General features: G+C 53.6%; 1 protein-coding gene and 1 pseudogene across 1 annotated transcript; both read right to left on the bottom strand.

The window, feature by feature from the left end:
• Positions 1-2,178: 2,178 nt before the first annotated feature.
• On the bottom strand, positions 2,179-8,819 carry LOC128917808 (tektin-3-like; the record flags this gene model as incomplete). Its single annotated transcript, XM_054221322.1, has 7 exons — positions 8,241-8,819; positions 7,601-7,684; positions 6,878-6,948; positions 6,452-6,595; positions 5,355-5,577; positions 3,983-4,137; positions 2,179-2,380 (listed from the first exon to the last, which is right to left on the bottom strand). Coding segments are annotated over exons 1-7 (1,458 nt in total), but the record flags the coding sequence as incomplete, so codon positions are not given.
• Positions 8,820-14,897: 6,078 nt separating this feature from the next.
• LOC128918142 (RING finger protein 222-like) lies at positions 14,898-15,562 on the bottom strand (annotated as a pseudogene).
• Between the last annotated feature and the right edge of the window lie 510 nt (positions 15,563-16,072).

Below are 16,072 nucleotides of genomic sequence, written 5' to 3'. Positions count from 1 at the left end.
TGACACCTCTGTCTTCTCATTGCTGTTTTCCGTCGCCTCTCCTTTTCCCAGCTCTTGCAGCTGCGGACTGAATCACAGAATCATAGCATTGCCCAGGTTGGAAGGGACCTTTCAGATCGTCGAGGCCAACCATCGACCCAACACTGACAAAAACCATCACTAAACCCTATCTCTAAGCACCACGTCTGCCCATCTTGACATGTGACAAGATGTTTCCTCTTGTCCCATGGCCTGTTCCTTGGGAGAAGAGACCGACCCCCCCCGGCTACCCCCTCCTTTCAGGGAGCTGCAGAGAGCGAGGTCTCCCCTCAGCCTCCTCTTCTCCAGGCTGAACACCCCCAGCTCCCTCAGCCGCTCCTCACCAGACTTGTGCTCCAGACCCCTCACCAGCTCCGTCGCCCTTCTCTGGACACGCTCCAGCCCCTCAGATTGTACCAACATGTTTTACAGCTTCTCGTGAGCGCAGTGACACCCTGCCCCAGCGCTCCTGCTTTCTGTGCGCACACACACACGGAGCCGGCCTCCACGGGAAAGCCGTGCCTCTGCTGCCAGAGATCTGACAGAAAAGATGGCTCAAACTCTTTTGCGTATACAAAGGTTTTCTTAGGCAACAGGAAGAGGTATGGCCCTTGGATTACTACCCATTCCTGTTCTCCCGTGTGGGTGGCAATGAAGCCACAACACGTAATCCAAGGGGTCTCGATGATAGGATCATAGAATGGTCTGGGTTGGAAGGGACCTTTAAGATCATCAAGTCCAACCATCAACCTAACACTGCCAAAACCATCACTAAACCATGTCCCTCAGCATCCCATCTAGCCATCTTTTAAGTACCTCCAGGGCTGGTGACTCAAACACTTCCCTGGCAGCCTGTTCCAATGCTTGATAACCCATCAAAGGAGACTTCAGGGCCCTGGGACGGTTGGTAAGGGAATCTGGGAGGCAGGTTATTTTTTCCTCTCCTCCTAGTTGCGGGCAATGACACTGGAAGGAACAGGTGGGACCAGCCTATTAATACGTGGCTCCGTCGCCGGTGTGACCAACACCATTTTGGGTTTTATGGTAATGGGATGGCAAACACGGCACCAGGCTTGCTGGTGTCAGATGGGGTTCACCTCTCATAGAATCCAAGACTCACAGAATGCGTTGGGTTGGAAGGGACCTCTCAAGGCCATCTAGTCCAACCCCCCTGCAGTCAGCAGGGACATCTTCAACTAGATCACGTTGCTGAGAGCCTCAGGCAGCCTGGCCTTGAATGTCTCCAGGGATGGGGCCTCCCCCACCTCTCTGGGCAACCTGGGCCAGTGTCTCCCCACCCACCTCCAAGGGGGAAGAGGGTCTTTGCTCAGGAGGTAGCGGGGCTCATTGACAGAGCTTTAAACAAGGCTTGAAGGGAGAGGGGGACAATATCGGGCTGTCCCTGTGGGATGAGATGCCAAGGTTGGAGGGACAGGGTGCCAGCGAGGGCCTGTTCCTCTGAGATGCGCTGGTGACGCTGCCTCACACTTGAAGTCTTGGAGAGATGAGCCGGGGGCTCCTGAGGTCACAGGAGCCAGGAGGGAAACACCAGTGCAATACCCCAAAGGAATCAAGGGGTGTTCCTGGAAGAAGGTGGTATTTGAAAAGTCATGGCATCAGGTGAAGTCCCCGGGCACTGGAAAAAGGGAAACAATGCACCCATTTTTAAAAAGGGTGGAAAGGAGGGTACTGACCTGTCGGCGTCACCTCTGTGCCTGGGAAGGTCATGGGGCAGATCCTCCTAAAAGCCACGCTAAGGCCCATGGAGGACAAGGAGGTGATTTGAGACATGGCTTCACCCTGTGCTTTTTCCACATCAGTCTCCAACGGAGGAGGACACGACACTTTTTCTCCTAAAATCACAAACCGAATGGGTAGGAATGAATCCCCATGGGTGGATTTGCTCTTAGTTGCATCCAGGATATTTTCAGTTACTTTCTGGCACGCCGTGAAAGAGCAGTGGAAAGAGAAAAACCAAAGGGAAAAAAAAAATACTCCAGGTAGACCATGTGACATGCAAAGCGATAATTTAATTTCTACCCAGGCTTCTATCAGGAAGTGGAAGTTTAATCATGTACTATTTATAACATATAGAGAAAACTGATAACTCCGGCAATGGATGCCGTGGGGTGGGCTGAGCCCAGCCTAGATGGGACCCAGCAGCCGCGCGGTGCTGGGAAAGGTCTTGCGCATCGCCATGCACTTCTCCTGGTCGATGAACAGGGAGTTGGCTTTGACGGCCAGGTCGTGCTGCAGGACGGCCTTGGTGCGAACCAGCATTTGCAAGGTGTCCTGGCTGTCTCTCAGCTGCTGCTGAAGAGTCTGCACCGTCTCATGGATGTCGCGGACCTCGTTGACAAGGCTGGAAAACAGCAAGGAGCCCTCATTAGAAGTCCCGTCACGTGGGTGGTTTCTAGCATGGCATTGCTGATGGGCCCCTGGGGCATGGGTTTTCCCCCTTCAGCGTGCTCAGACTCACTCGGACCCCCCCTGTTTGTGGCAGATCCATGGGGAAGCTGAGGGCAGAGCTCCTCGGGGTCTCGGCGGGGAGGCACGGTGAAGCTCGAAGGCTTCGGCAACGCGCAGCCGCGTCTGCCAGAGCAGGTGGTGCCACCAAGCAGAGGGACGAGCAGCTGTCGTTTCCTGTTCCTGTTTGGTTTTGTGGCTTTCTTGGCTCCCCCTCCTGGATTTCCCCGTGCAAGGGTCCTCCCCACACCCACGGGTGCACACGCAGCGAAAGAGGACAGCTGGGAGAGGCTAAAAGCGAAGGTGAAACAAGTGGAGGATGGAACAAAGGATGGCGTGAGAGATGCTAAACAGGCTCTGGGGCTGGGTTTAAATTGCTTTGAAAAGGCTTCCCAGGGAGCCTCACCCAGCGGGCTGCCAGGAGGAGGTGTGAAGTTCAGGGTGCCTCACAGAGGGCAGCCTGATCCTCCACAGCCCCTCGGGGTGCAATGCCAAAGAGCTCCCTCTGTCCTTGACAGGATTTCCAGTGTCCCCAGGGGAGGTGAGGACAGCCCTCACTGCTTCTCCGAGTGGTGCACAGAATCCCAGGCTGGCGGGGGTTGGCAGGGACCTCTGGAGATCACCCAGTCCAACCCCCTGCCAGAGCAGGGTCACCCAGAGCAGGTGGCACAGGAACGCCTCCAGGCGGGTTTGGGATGTCTCCAGAGACGGAGACTCCCCCACCTCTCGGGGCAGCCTGTGCCAGGGCTCTGCCACCCTCACAGCAAAGAAGTTCCTCCTCCTGTTGAGGTGGAATGCCCTATGGTCAAGTTTGTGCCCGTTACCCCTTGTCCTGTCCCCGGGCACCACTGAGAAGAGCCTGGCCCCATCCTCCTGACACCCCCCCTTTCAGTATTGATAAGCGTTGAGAAGGTCCCCCCTCAGGCGTCTTTTTTCCAGCCTGAAGAGACCCAAATCCCTCAGCCTTTCTTCACAAGAGAGGTGTTCCAGTCCCCTCATCCTCTTGGTAGCCCTTTGCTGTCCCCTCTCCAGCAGTTCCCTGTCCTTCTGGAACCGGGGAGCCCAGCACTGGACACAGCACCTTGCACAGCAGCTGCACCCTTGCGGTTACCCAAAAGGAAGGACCTAAGAGCTCTCAGCATGAGCCTGTTGGAGAGTAAAGGGCTTGTCCTTCAAACCTGAGCCCATCCAGCCGCCGGGAAGCAGGCAGGAGAGAAGACGGGGTTGACGCAAGTAGGAAAAATCCAGCCCCTCATGGGGTGGCATCAGGCCGCCCCCGGCCATGGGGTACAGCCTCCGTTGTGGGCGCAGAGCTCTCCCAGCACCCAAAGGCTGGGATACCCGCTCATTGCTTTTGATTATGTCGGTGCACTTCTGGAAGGACTCTTTAGGAAAAAAAACCAACCCCCCATGATTAATTTTGTCATCCAGCGATGCTCCCCAGTGCTACCACCCGTGAGCCCTCGAGGTCCCCGCCGGCCCCGCGCTCCTGCCTTACCGCAGCTGGGCAGTGTCCCGGCACAGCTCCATGTTTGGCCTCCGAGTGCGCTGGTCCAGCCGGGTCTGAGCCACCTTTAATGGAGGCCCCTGGTCCCTAATGGCCTTTTGGATGGCTTCTATATTCCTCTCCGTCTGGAATATTTCCTGCACTGTCTGGCGTAAGAAAGAAACACATGCATAAATTTAACAAATATATTCTCCAGCGGCAACGGGATTTCCCTTTTCTGCCATCCATCTGCAGAAAAAAACCAAGTTCAATTAGCAGGCCCCGGGCTCAGACTGCTCTCACTCTGCCATAGATGGAGGCACAGATCCAGCAGCCGTTTCTCTGCGGGGAAAAGCCTCTCTTTGCTCTTGCTGTCACATCAGAGGAGGTTTTGGAGCAGTGATGGATCTACTGAATTACCCGCTCCCCAAAATTACTGCTTGCAGGAACTGATCGTCCATCACTAGCAACTAACAGAGGGCAGGTTTTTGGTGGATGCTCGCTGAAGGATGTGGCACCAGCCCGCGATGCTGCAAGCCCAGTTTCTGCTCGGTTAATCTGTGCCGAGCACTTTTCAGGAAGCTTTCCATGAGAGCCAGTGGTGCGAGCCTGCTGCCCATGGCTGATCTCCACTTCATCTGCTTGGCGGAGCAAACACACCGATACCTGTGCAGCAACCACAGAGTGCTGAGACCAAAAACACGTCCTTGGAGGAGCAGCAAAGCTGCAAACCCCACAGCAGACACCCCAGCAGAGTCCCAGTAAAGACCTTCTGCAGGGCAGCCAGCGCCTCTGAAGTAACTAGCGCTGATGCAAGTAGCGCTGGCATTTTCTGCTGGAAATCCCTGTGCTAGCAGGCTGTCAGCTGGGATGAGCAACGGGCAGTATCCCTTGGGATGAAATTACACTGCCAACTCATCCTGCTCCAAGAAGAAAGTCCCCAAGAAAGCTGGGCAGGGGCTGTTTGCAAGGGCATGTAGCGAGAGGACGAGGGGCAATGGTTTAAACTAGAGCAGGGCGGGTTTAGATGAGACATTAGGCAGAAGTTCTTTGCACTGAGGGTGGTGAGACCCTGGCCCAGGTTGCCCAGAGAGGTGGGGGAGGCCCCATCCCTGGAGACATTCAAGGCCAGGCTGGATGAGGCTCTGAGCAACCTGATCCAGTTGAAGATGTCCCTGCTGACTGCAGGGGGTTGGACTAGGTGGCCTTGAGAGGTCCCTTCACACCCAACACATCCTATGGCTCTATGATTCTAAATGATGCTATAACCAGGTTCTTGTGGTGACCGTTCCTCTGCTGGGGCCAGGTCTGCGTGGAGGGTCGCGCTTTGGAGGTGTCACCGGGAAGTGACAGTGTCACACCAAAAGGGAGGGGTTCAGGCTACCTTGGCCAGGTGGGTCTGAATCTTTCTCTTGGCATCGGCCGTCTCGGCGATGCGGTTGGTGAAGGCGACGTTCACGGCGTTGAACTGCCGCCACATCTGGCTGTCCGTCACTGCCAGCAGGTTCTCGATGTTGTCCCGCAGCTTGGCGGAGGCCGCCCACTCGCTCTGGGAGCGGAGGATGTTGTCGTTGGTGAACTTGGCCCAGGACTGCGGCACCGAGATCCTGGCGGGGAAAAGGAGAGGCCCCCGGTAAGCTGGATGTGGGCAGGCATGGACCCTGCCAGGGAGCAGCGTGGATTCACTATAGCTTAAATCTACACTTTTAATTGGACTGTATGTCATAGTTTAACCCCAGCCAGCAGCCAGGACCACGCGTGCGCTGGTGCAGTTCTCCCCCTCCCCCCCAGAAGGGAGAAGAGGGAGAAAAGGAGGGGAAAGGGAAAGGGAAAAACTCATGGGTGGAAATAAGGACAGTTTAATAGAACAGTAACAGAAACGAACAATAATAATAATAATAATAATAATAATAATAACAATAATAATAACAATAATAATAATGACACAAGTCACTCTCACCACCCAGTGAACTGGCACCTTCCCGAGCCCCGACCGCATATTCCCACCCCGCACCAACCCCCATTTATATCCTGAGCATGGCATCTATGGTACGGAATATTCCGTTGGCATTTCCCTTGTTCTGCCTATGCTCCTCCTCACTTCTATGGGAAGCTGAAAAGAGTCCTTGAAAAGTATAAACATCGCCTAGCATCATCTAAGACACATCTTTGAAAATATGCATAAACTTAGTGAGCTGTTTCAGCAGAGGTGCTCCGCTGAATTACTTGGCAGGCTGATCTCTCAACCCCTGGTAGAATGTTTAATGAGGTGGGACTGGCTTTCACCCTCTGGATGTTTGGCATCCAACTGTCATCAGAGGGTTGTGCTCCCTTTCCGGGGAGCGGAGAGAAATGACCGCTCTGAGGGAGGTGTCTCCAGGCCGGATGGATCTGGGTTGGGGACAAGCAGCTCCCTGCCAGGGAGAGGCACCGCGTATCCCGGGGACAGCTTGCTGCTGGGGACCGACAGCGTGCACTCACGTGGCATCGACCTGCTCCACCCCTCGGTAGTAACTGATGCCCTGGGAGGTGTTCATCAGGTGGTGGCACCTGTCGTCGATCCGGTGGGCCACCTGCTTGTTGGCCAGATCCTTCTCCAGATTCTGCTGGGCCACCCGGTTGGACCTTCAACATGCAAACAGCAGCCATCGGTGGGGACGTACGGGTGGAATGGCTTCCTTCCCGTTCCACTCCCCACAGGAGCTCCCGGCCCCCCCGCGCAGCTCTGTCCTCCCACGAGCATCACCACCCGCATGCCATGGAGCCTCCATGGGCTTTACGCCTGCGGGGTGTGGGGAGAGACAGGCTTCTTCTGGGGGTTCACATCTGCTGGGGTTCTGCTGGGGCTCTGCTGTGACCACAAATGCACATCAGCCCTACGACATGAGAGAAGGAGCTCCTCCTTACGTGATCTGGGCTTTGACCTTCTCCAGGAACTGCTGCATCTTCTCCTGGCACGACCTGATGACATCGACTTCCTGGGCAAAGGCAAAAGAGGACCCCATCAGTGTCCATCCTCACTCGTCCTGGTCACACTCCTCCCCTTGGACCTCTCCAACCCTGCACACAGCAAGAACTTGCCTGCTTGTCTTCCTGCCCAAAGCAAACAGGCAGGAAAACTCGCAGCTGAGCCTGCGCCCAGCGCCCTGGAGGGGACAGAAGGGTGCTGTGGCTGCAGCCACGACCTTTGCGTTCCATTTCAGGGTGGGTCAATAAGGATTTTTTCACCTTGACCTCAGTGTCAAGCGGTGGTTAGTCCCACTGCACGGACAGGGACACATCCTGGTGTGGACAGGCAGAGTGGTTCCCTGGACCACTACACACCTCCATCCCCAGATCAGCACCTGCCCTTTTTGCTCCCAAAATGGTTTCCTCCCCAGGAGGAATCCCATCCGTACGGGACAAGAGGAGATGGACTTGACTTCGGTGTAAATGCCCAGGCTGAATTTCTGAGACACATTCAGCTCCACCGGAGGAAGTGTGTTGCTCTCAGCTCACTTGACTTCAGCACAAACCCATTGCCTTTGTGAAGCTCCGGCTGCTGGAGGCAGGTGATCAGTGCTCCAAATCCCATAACTTTGAAATACGGTAAAAATAGCTTCAACGCATGATCTGAGTTACCCAACTTACTGTTAAGAGCTGTTCCTCCACGTTGTCATGGACCAGGTCGATGCCCATCCTCTTCTCCCGGTGAAGTAAGCACTCCTGAGCGACCTGTTGGGGACACGCCATCACCGCTGGCTGCAGGGGCAGGGCTCTCTATGGGGATCGTCCCCATCTCCAATAATGTAAGAAAAGAAATTCTAGGTGGGCACGGAGATGACAAGAGGGGGAAAAAAGTGGCCCGGGGCAGCTGGTTTTGCTGACAAGGAGCAGCCGAGCTGCAACATCAGCATTAAACCATCATGAGGGAGCAGACGTGTCCCTGGTGCAGCCACAGCTGAAACGGGGGACCTGTGTCAGCCTTGATGCCCACCTCGCCAGAGCCTCGTGGTAAGACACGGGCTTTTGTCTCCCAAACTGGGATTCTGGATGTACGGCTTCTAAAAATATTGAGCTAAGCAAACGCTGCTCTGACGTGCTCAGCCTGTGCTGATAGGGGATCCAGCAGATGGCAAGGGGGGTTTGGTTACTACTAACTTAACTAATGGCCTCAATAAAAGCTTTCTAGACGTTCTGGAGCTGCAGTGAAACTTAATGAGACGTTTGAAGGGCTGCAGATGTTTCAGTAGTAGGCTACAGCTTGCAGCGCGCTGGGACAGGTGCTTACCCGGAGAGGGGCCTCCGCCTCGGCCAAGGCTCTCTCCAGCCTGGTCTTCACCTCTGTGAGCGCGTTGGTCTCCCCGATCACCTCATCTAGCTCGTGGCAGAGCTCCGATTTCCAAAACGCGATGTCATTGGCGCGCACTCCCAGGTTTTTGGTGCTTTCTACTTGCGTTTTCTTGGTCTGCTGGTATTTGTGGTCAATGATGCGGGAGGTATCGGCTCTCAGGCGCTCCGCGTTCTTCTGGGAGGTCTCCGACTCCCTGTAATTGGTCACGTTGGACTTGTACCAGTCTTCAGGGGTGTACTGGGTGAAGACGGTGGTTCTGGTGGAAACAGAAGGAAGCTTCTCGCCGGCGGTTATCCCCTGGGAACTCTTGGAAAAGGCAGCCAAAGTTGGTTTGCTGGCAGCCGTTTTGTAGTAGGTGCTGGGCATCCAGGGGAGGCTGTAGCTCTGAGGCAAGGGGCGGTAAGGAAATCGGTTCTTATAGCTTGACGCCATGGTGTGGATGGCAGGGAGAAACCTGGTGGGTATGGCTCTGGGATGGGCGAACTTTGCTGGTAAGGGAGAGCCGACAGACTCCATGCTCCACCGCTGCTATTCGTGTGTCCCGTCCGTGTCCTGCACAGAGGAGGAGAGAGAGGACAACCTCAGCAACCTCCTGCACTTGCCTTACTTCTTACAGCAACACCCGCAACTTCAAACACAAACAGCGACGCACAGAGCGCCCTCACAGCGCCTGAACAGGCCTAAACCCCTTGAAAACAAATCCCTCCTGACAGCATCCCAAACATTTGTATATAAAAGCATTTGACTTTGTTGTTAGTATCTAGCATCAGGTCTTGGAATGCGGAGAAAAACAAATCACGGCCGTAAGGAGAATGACAGATACCGTGCCTTCCTTTTCCTTAAATGTGTCAATCCAGTCAAACTGGAGTTGCTCCTTCTCTGCTGTTCCTTTGTTTCTTTTGGCTGGCGTATCTGCTGATCTTCTGATACTCCAGAGGTCATTTTCTCTGTAAAAGTTCCATTCCCAGCCCCGAGAGCTGCGTCCCTTTTGGACACACATCTGCTACCGGCCCAGCGCCATTTGTGGGTGGGTGAGGGACTCCATCCTCACCCCCTCTATCTTCCCTTGCCTTAAATGCTGGAGTGAGGAGCCTGCAGGTGAGCTGAGCTTTGCAGGACTATATCCAAATTTGAGCCCCCCACAACCCTATTTCAGCCTCAAAAGAAGGGCCGCCTCTTGCCTTGCAAAGGAGGAAAGGTGTCGATGGCTCACCTGCTGTAAGATCAGTGTGCGTGGGAAGGAGATGGCCCACAGTCTTTTCAGAGCGCTTGGGAAACACCAGCCTTGCAGTAGCCCTAGGAGGAATGGCCACACATGAAGATTTTGCTACCAAGAATTGCATATTGTCCTCTCCAGCTTGAGGCTGTCAATCGATGGTTATCAGCCATATAACGCAGGGGGCCACCAAACACACCTCATCTGAGGACAAACACTCCGGAGGGGTACGTGGTGCTCGGTACGAAGCTCTTGTGAGGTTACAAGTGTCACCCACGGGCAGGAATAAGTCCCTGAATACGGCTGTTGTAGCCAGCCTGACGTGTCCTTCCCCTAACACTGTCCCGTCCCCACTGCTCCCAGCCTGGCTCGGAGCCCCAGGGGAAGACGAGGACACGGGTGTGCTACAGCAAGATCCCTGATGGGAGTGGCTGTGGGACAGGCAGCAGGAAACTCACACCCTCAAATTTAGCAAAAAAAGAAGCTTTCGCAAACACGACCCTCCGAGGCAGTTTGGCAGAACCGAGGACGAAATGTCTGCGCTCAGGTCCAACAAAAACCACCGTGTGTGCCGCTTCCCACAAACCGCTCCCTTCAGCCCTTTTCTCCCGGCTAGGGATAAATGACGGCGCTTTCCCTAGCTCCGTGCCGCTTTATACCTGAGAAACAGCCTTGGGAGGGTGGGAGGCAGCTTCCCTGGCTCCCACCCCCACAAATAAACTCTGCCCTTTCAGACACTGACAGACACACGTTTAGGAAAGGGAGGGAAAACCCCTTGGGAACGGCCCAGGGCTACTTTTCCCTGCATTTCCAGCTGAAATAAATGCCCCTGCATCCCCCTTGGGATAAGCCATCCCAGGGCGACACTTTGTGCCACCCCTGAACACGGACACATGACAGGAGCCCCCGACCACCTCATCTGGGTACATTTAGAGGACAGAAGAGATATGGAGGGGGATTAGGAGAATGACCTGTTTTTTTCCCTCCCAGTTCAGGGACATACGCACCCTGCAGAGGCTTGGGGGTGTGCGGGGGGGGCTGCTACTCAGTGCTGTGCTGTCAGGTTGGGTGGCAGCACTGCCAGACACTGCAGCATCCCCAGTGCCCTCTGTGTCACAGAACCAGGGCAGCGTTGCCGCTGGCGCAGGGTGCTCAGTAACCGGGTTCTACGCGGGCAACTCCCTGCAGCCGCTATGGCAACCTGATGCAGCTGTTGGGCAACGCATTGCTGTGGATGGGCAAGCCGGGGCCAGCCCTGGGCAAGAAAATACCCTCACATGGCATCCTAGATCCTGCCCTGGACAACCTACTGCCCTCCATGGGCAGGTTTTGCAGCCCCTGGGCAACCAGGTGCAGCTTTTGGGCAACTGTTGAGCGGCTTAGTCATATGATTTGGTTTTAGGGAAGTGGAATAATTACTAAATTGGCCAAGAATACAAAAATACAGCATTGTTCACACATGAAGGAAAGTCCTAAAATCCAGAGGCTTCTGAGGTAGCATACAGCCGCAGCTGGCACGCGAAGAATGCAACATCTGTGATTCCCTGTACTAGGTTGTTTGTGAAACTACACGAGGGGTGGAATGGAACCGTGTGGAGTTTTGCAGGACGCAAAAAAGGATTAGACACAGTTAAATTGGGCCTGTTAGAAACTTCTCTACCTTTGCCTCCCTCTAAAACTACCAACATCCGACAGTACCCACTGCCTGCAGCGGCACTTGCAGGAGCAGACGGGGTGGCATCAGATTTAGAAAAAAGAAACATCATTAAGAGCTCTCACTCGCCTTATAATTCACCGGTGTGGCCAGTAAAGAAACCAACCGGGCAATGGCGTTTCACAGTAGATTACCGAAAGTTAAACGCCAACACTGCACCCCTGACCGCTGCAGTTCCGAATATCGCGGAAATTGTGACAATGATAAAAGGAGCTGCCCGTCCTTGGATGGCTGCCTTAGATGTAAAAGACAGGTTTTTTATGATTCCCCTCCTTGAGCAGGACAAAGCGCGGTTTGCATTCCCGTGGAAAGGAGCCCAATATACTTCTAACCGACTTCCACAAGGGTACAAGCATTCCCCCACCATTGCTCCTAATGCTTTAGCTAAAGTGCCATCAGCGATTCCTGTTTCACAGGGATGTACGGTATACCAATATATTGATGACATCCTAATAGGGGGAGAGAGCCAAGAAAGTGTACAAGACATGATGCAAAACATCCAAAAAACATTATCGGATTTAGGATTGGAAATTCCAGACGCAAAGTGTCAGGGACGTGCAGAGGAAGTTAAATTCCTGGGGGTCTGGTGGATTAAGGGAGCTGCTTCTGTCCCTCAGGATACCCTGAAAAAAATAGAGCATGGACAGAATCCTTCCAGCACGAAGGAGTTACAGCAAGTTCTGGGAACTTTAAGTTATTGCCGTAAACACATCCCTGGCTTTTCCATCATTGCTCGCCCCCTTTATTGTTTGCTGAAAAAGGGTAGATCCTGGGAGTGGACTGAACAACATACTAATGCACTGGAATTGCTAATAAAGGAGCTAAGGTTATTCCAACAACTTGGCGCCATCCCTCCAACTGACCCTGTCCATGTGGAATGGGGCTTCAGTGAACATGGTTCTCATTGTAACTTGTGGCAGAAGGGACCAGCAGGACCGGAGAGACCATTAGAATTTAGCTCTCACTCCTTCAATGATACTGAGAGCAGATATTCAGACCTTGAGAAGGGTTTACTGTCCCTGGTGCGAGCATTGCAACGAGCAGAGCAGATAAGGAGAGAACAAAGCGTGGTTGTTCGGGACCCTTTTCGTCTCCTAGATGTGGTCCGTCAAGGGACAGCACCACCCGCCGGCATTGCCCAGAAACCCACAGTTCGAAAGTGGTATGCTTATTTAGAAGGCATTAATGAAATCATGCCAGTCTCTGAAGGCAGTGTTAAAGTATCCAAGCTCCAGAAGGATACAGATGGTGCCCTATTGTTCCAATCCCCACCAAACAGACCATCTCCAATCCAAGAAGCACCTCCTCTGAAAGAAGGCAGTGATCTTACAGGAGTGTGGTTTACTGATGCGTCGTCTCACCGTGAGAACAATAAGTGGAAATACAAAGCCGTAGCACTGGAAGTAGCAACGGGGGAAAGAGTAATTGAAACAGGAGAAGGTAGCGCACAAGTAGGGGAACTCAGAGCTGTCCTACTAGCTGCACGACATGGGGCTACTCACATTTACACTGACTCATATGCTGTTTTTAAAGGAGCCACTGAATGGATCGAACTCTGGGCAGCCAACGATTGGCAGGTGAACAGAGTCCCAATTTGGGAGACAGATAGTTGGAAGCAACTGTTAGAAAGAGGAGGGCAGAGAGCATTGCACATTGGTTGGGTAAAAGGTCATGATCGTTCGAACTCGATCACTGCTCAGTTCAACCAACAGGTAGATAGCCTCACGCGGCTGCAGCAAATTGACATTGTAGATGATGGTGGGAAAGGGAACGCTTAGTCGAATGGTTACGTGTTAAGCGTGGCCACGCAGGCCGTGCTGATGTGTATCAGGAAGGACTAGCCCGGGGGTGGCCTGTATCAGCTGAACTGTGCGAACAAGTAGTAACTGCCTGTTCACAATGTCGCCTACGGCTCAATAAAGATCATCCGAGTAAGGCGCCTCCCTTACCCATTCGGGACAAGAAACCATTGTGGCATTCCTGGCAAATTGATTGTATTGGGCCCTTGAGATCATCAGGTGAGAAAAGAGACATCCTAGTAGGAGTGGAGATTATCTCTGGCCTCACTATGGCCACCAGCTTCAAATCAGCTACCGGGGACAACACAGTGAAAGGCCTACAAGGGTGGTACAGCACCCTTCCCCTTCCTGAGGCAATCCAAAGTGATAACGGTTCACACTTTACCGCTACGGTGGTACAAGATTGTGCCAAAGAAGAAGGCATTCGATGGGTATTTCATACTCCCTATTATACTCAGGCTGATGGCATTGTTGAACGCACCAATGGATTGGTTATGCGTTTTGCAAAAACTCATGAACCTGGTTGGCATTTGCGATGGGATGATGCCACCTATCAATTCAATAACGGAGTGGAGATGGCTGTCCTAGAATGAAAGCTTTCTGTGTATCTGCCAATATCATCACTCCAAAAGTTCCCAATGAACCAGGAAAATACCTAGGACAATTTCACCCTGGGCAACCTGTGTTAGTGAAAATGCCTCAAATTGGCACAGTACCAATGGTGCTAGCTACTCCCCAAAATCCCCATGCATGGGAAGCCAAAGACTGTTCAGGGAAGATACACCGGATCAGCACCCGGTGGATCTCGCCCCCTTTTTGACCCCGTCGCTCAAAGGAGACCGAGCAGATTCCCTTTTATTTTGTGTCTTACAGGAACCTTAGATGAACTGTACGTGGACAGACGAACTGTTGCCACCTCACAACGACTGAAGAGAGATGTGACTGGTATCTTAGGAACAGGACTGGGAGTCTTAAATAGTATAGATACTTGCAAAGAAACTAGTCACAACTACTAGTGATCTAGACAAGTTAAAACATCCTCTACAGTCCTCTCGATCAGCATTGGGAAATCACCAATGGCTTTTATTGAATATATTGCCTCAGTGGGAAGAAACAGGTGAAAAGGACCATCAGCTGATCACAAATGCACTTGGTACAACCCAAAACAAAGTTTCTTTGGCTCTTAGTTGTATCCAAGACCAAGTATGGATGTGTAGGAATGTATCTGAGAGAAAATGGCCATGTGAGCCAGCCTCCCTACTGTGAGAGATTAGATTAAGGGCAAAACAGGCGGTAGAAGATGGCAGTAGTACATGGGAAAAACGGGAACTGAGAAGGCAGAAAACATGTTGTGCTAATGACTAAGCAATTTACTATGCGAATTCTTGTAACCAATCTGATGTGTGAACGAACTGCATGCACAGCGCGTGGACAGTGTAACTGGCTGATCAGAAATAAGCGAGTCGCGTGTACGGCTACAACACAGGGTATAAAAGATGATGATCGGTGCTTAATAAACGGCTTCTGTTGATTCACACTGGATCATCTGGAGTCCAGTTATTTCTCCTCAACGGGGTGCGGGAGGAGAAACCATGCTCTCTGCTAAGACACTAGAGGAACCCACTAGCAGGGTTTGACCAGCCACATTTTAACCAAAAGAGGCAGAAAATGCCAGCGACGACACTGTGAGCACCCGGAGATCTGCGGAAAGGTCTGAAAGTCCATTCAGTCCCTGGCCAGATGAGAGAGAGCTTCACCCGGAGCTGCTTCTGGACTTTCTCATGGGATCTTTTGAGAGAGGTCCCGGCCCTAGCTCTGTCCCAGCATCAGTGACACCTCCAGCATCTGAGCTGATCCCATCCCTGCTACGAGTCCCTCTTCACCAGCAGCAGCCAAGGGAGCACAGCCGCCAGCATGGCCACCGTCAAGATGAGCAGGACGGCGAGGGCGATGGGCGACTGGCAGCATTTCACCCCCAGGGCCGAGCTGGATGACACCGAGCTTCGTGTTTCTGTTCTGCTTCTCCTCCCCAGGGAGCTGCAGTCCGCATCCACCAGTGGCATCCCATGGTCACTGATGACAAAGATGTGGGCTTCCTGCGCCAGCTCTCCTGGGACCCCCTGCGAGTCCATGGGGCTGTTTCCTGTGCTGCAGCACCGGTCGAAGCTCTGCACCAGCATCACAAAATGGCTGGGCACCACCAAGGTGTTGCTGGCCTCCAATTTGGTCAGATGGGACAGGGAGGAAGGTGACAGAGGCATCTCCAGGGCCCGGAGGTTGGTGCCTGCCTTGGGCGGCCATAGAGCCGCCTTCTTGCTGAGGAAAGTCACGTAGCGGCAGATGGGTAGATGATGCTGCTCTGGACCTGGCCGTCAAGCTTGGCGGAGAGCAAGCACTTCACCAGGCAGTCGTGGCAGAAGGTGTGCCCGCAGCTGAGCTGGCGGTGCATGGCCTCCAGCGGGTGGAACTTCTCGTAGCACACGGGGCACTCGGCCGGGGGTCCCTCCTTGCTGGACGAGGCCTCAGACATCCCTGCTCTGTCGGCCACAGGCGCTCCCCAGCTGCGAGGAAGAGGCACGATGGGTTAATAAGGTTGAAATGATAAGCATGATCCATCTCTTCATCTCTCCTCCTCCTCCCTGCTCTCTTGCTTTTGCCCTCTTGCCCCTAACAGATGCAGTTGACAGCTACTAGGCATCCTCTCAACAAGACAGGGCATTTTCAGGAGCATTACGCCTCTCAGTGTGGCCCTTGGGGCAAAAGAGAGATGACGGGAGGACCCCAACTCCAGAGCCAGCGGGGGCAACAATCCCCGGCTGCAAAATCACATGCACGAGCCCCTGGATGGACGTGCTCAGCACGTGGTACAGCTAAAGCAGGTTCAGCTTGTGTCACGAGTGCCGCCGTGCACTGCTGCCAGCTCCAGGTGCACGGGAGGTGGGAACTCCCATCCCACAAAGAAACCTGCCATGGAAAGGGAGATGCTCCCATCCCAGGGGACACAGAGGGGCCGGCGGGAGCAGGGGGAGGCCAGGGCAGT

Source organism: Rissa tridactyla, chromosome 15 (genome assembly GCF_028500815.1).
Source record: "Rissa tridactyla isolate bRisTri1 chromosome 15, bRisTri1.patW.cur.20221130, whole genome shotgun sequence".
NCBI lineage: Eukaryota > Metazoa > Chordata > Aves > Charadriiformes > Laridae > Rissa > Rissa tridactyla.
Note: the sequence above shows the minus strand (reverse complement) of the source record. Positions and strands in the feature narration are given on the sequence as shown.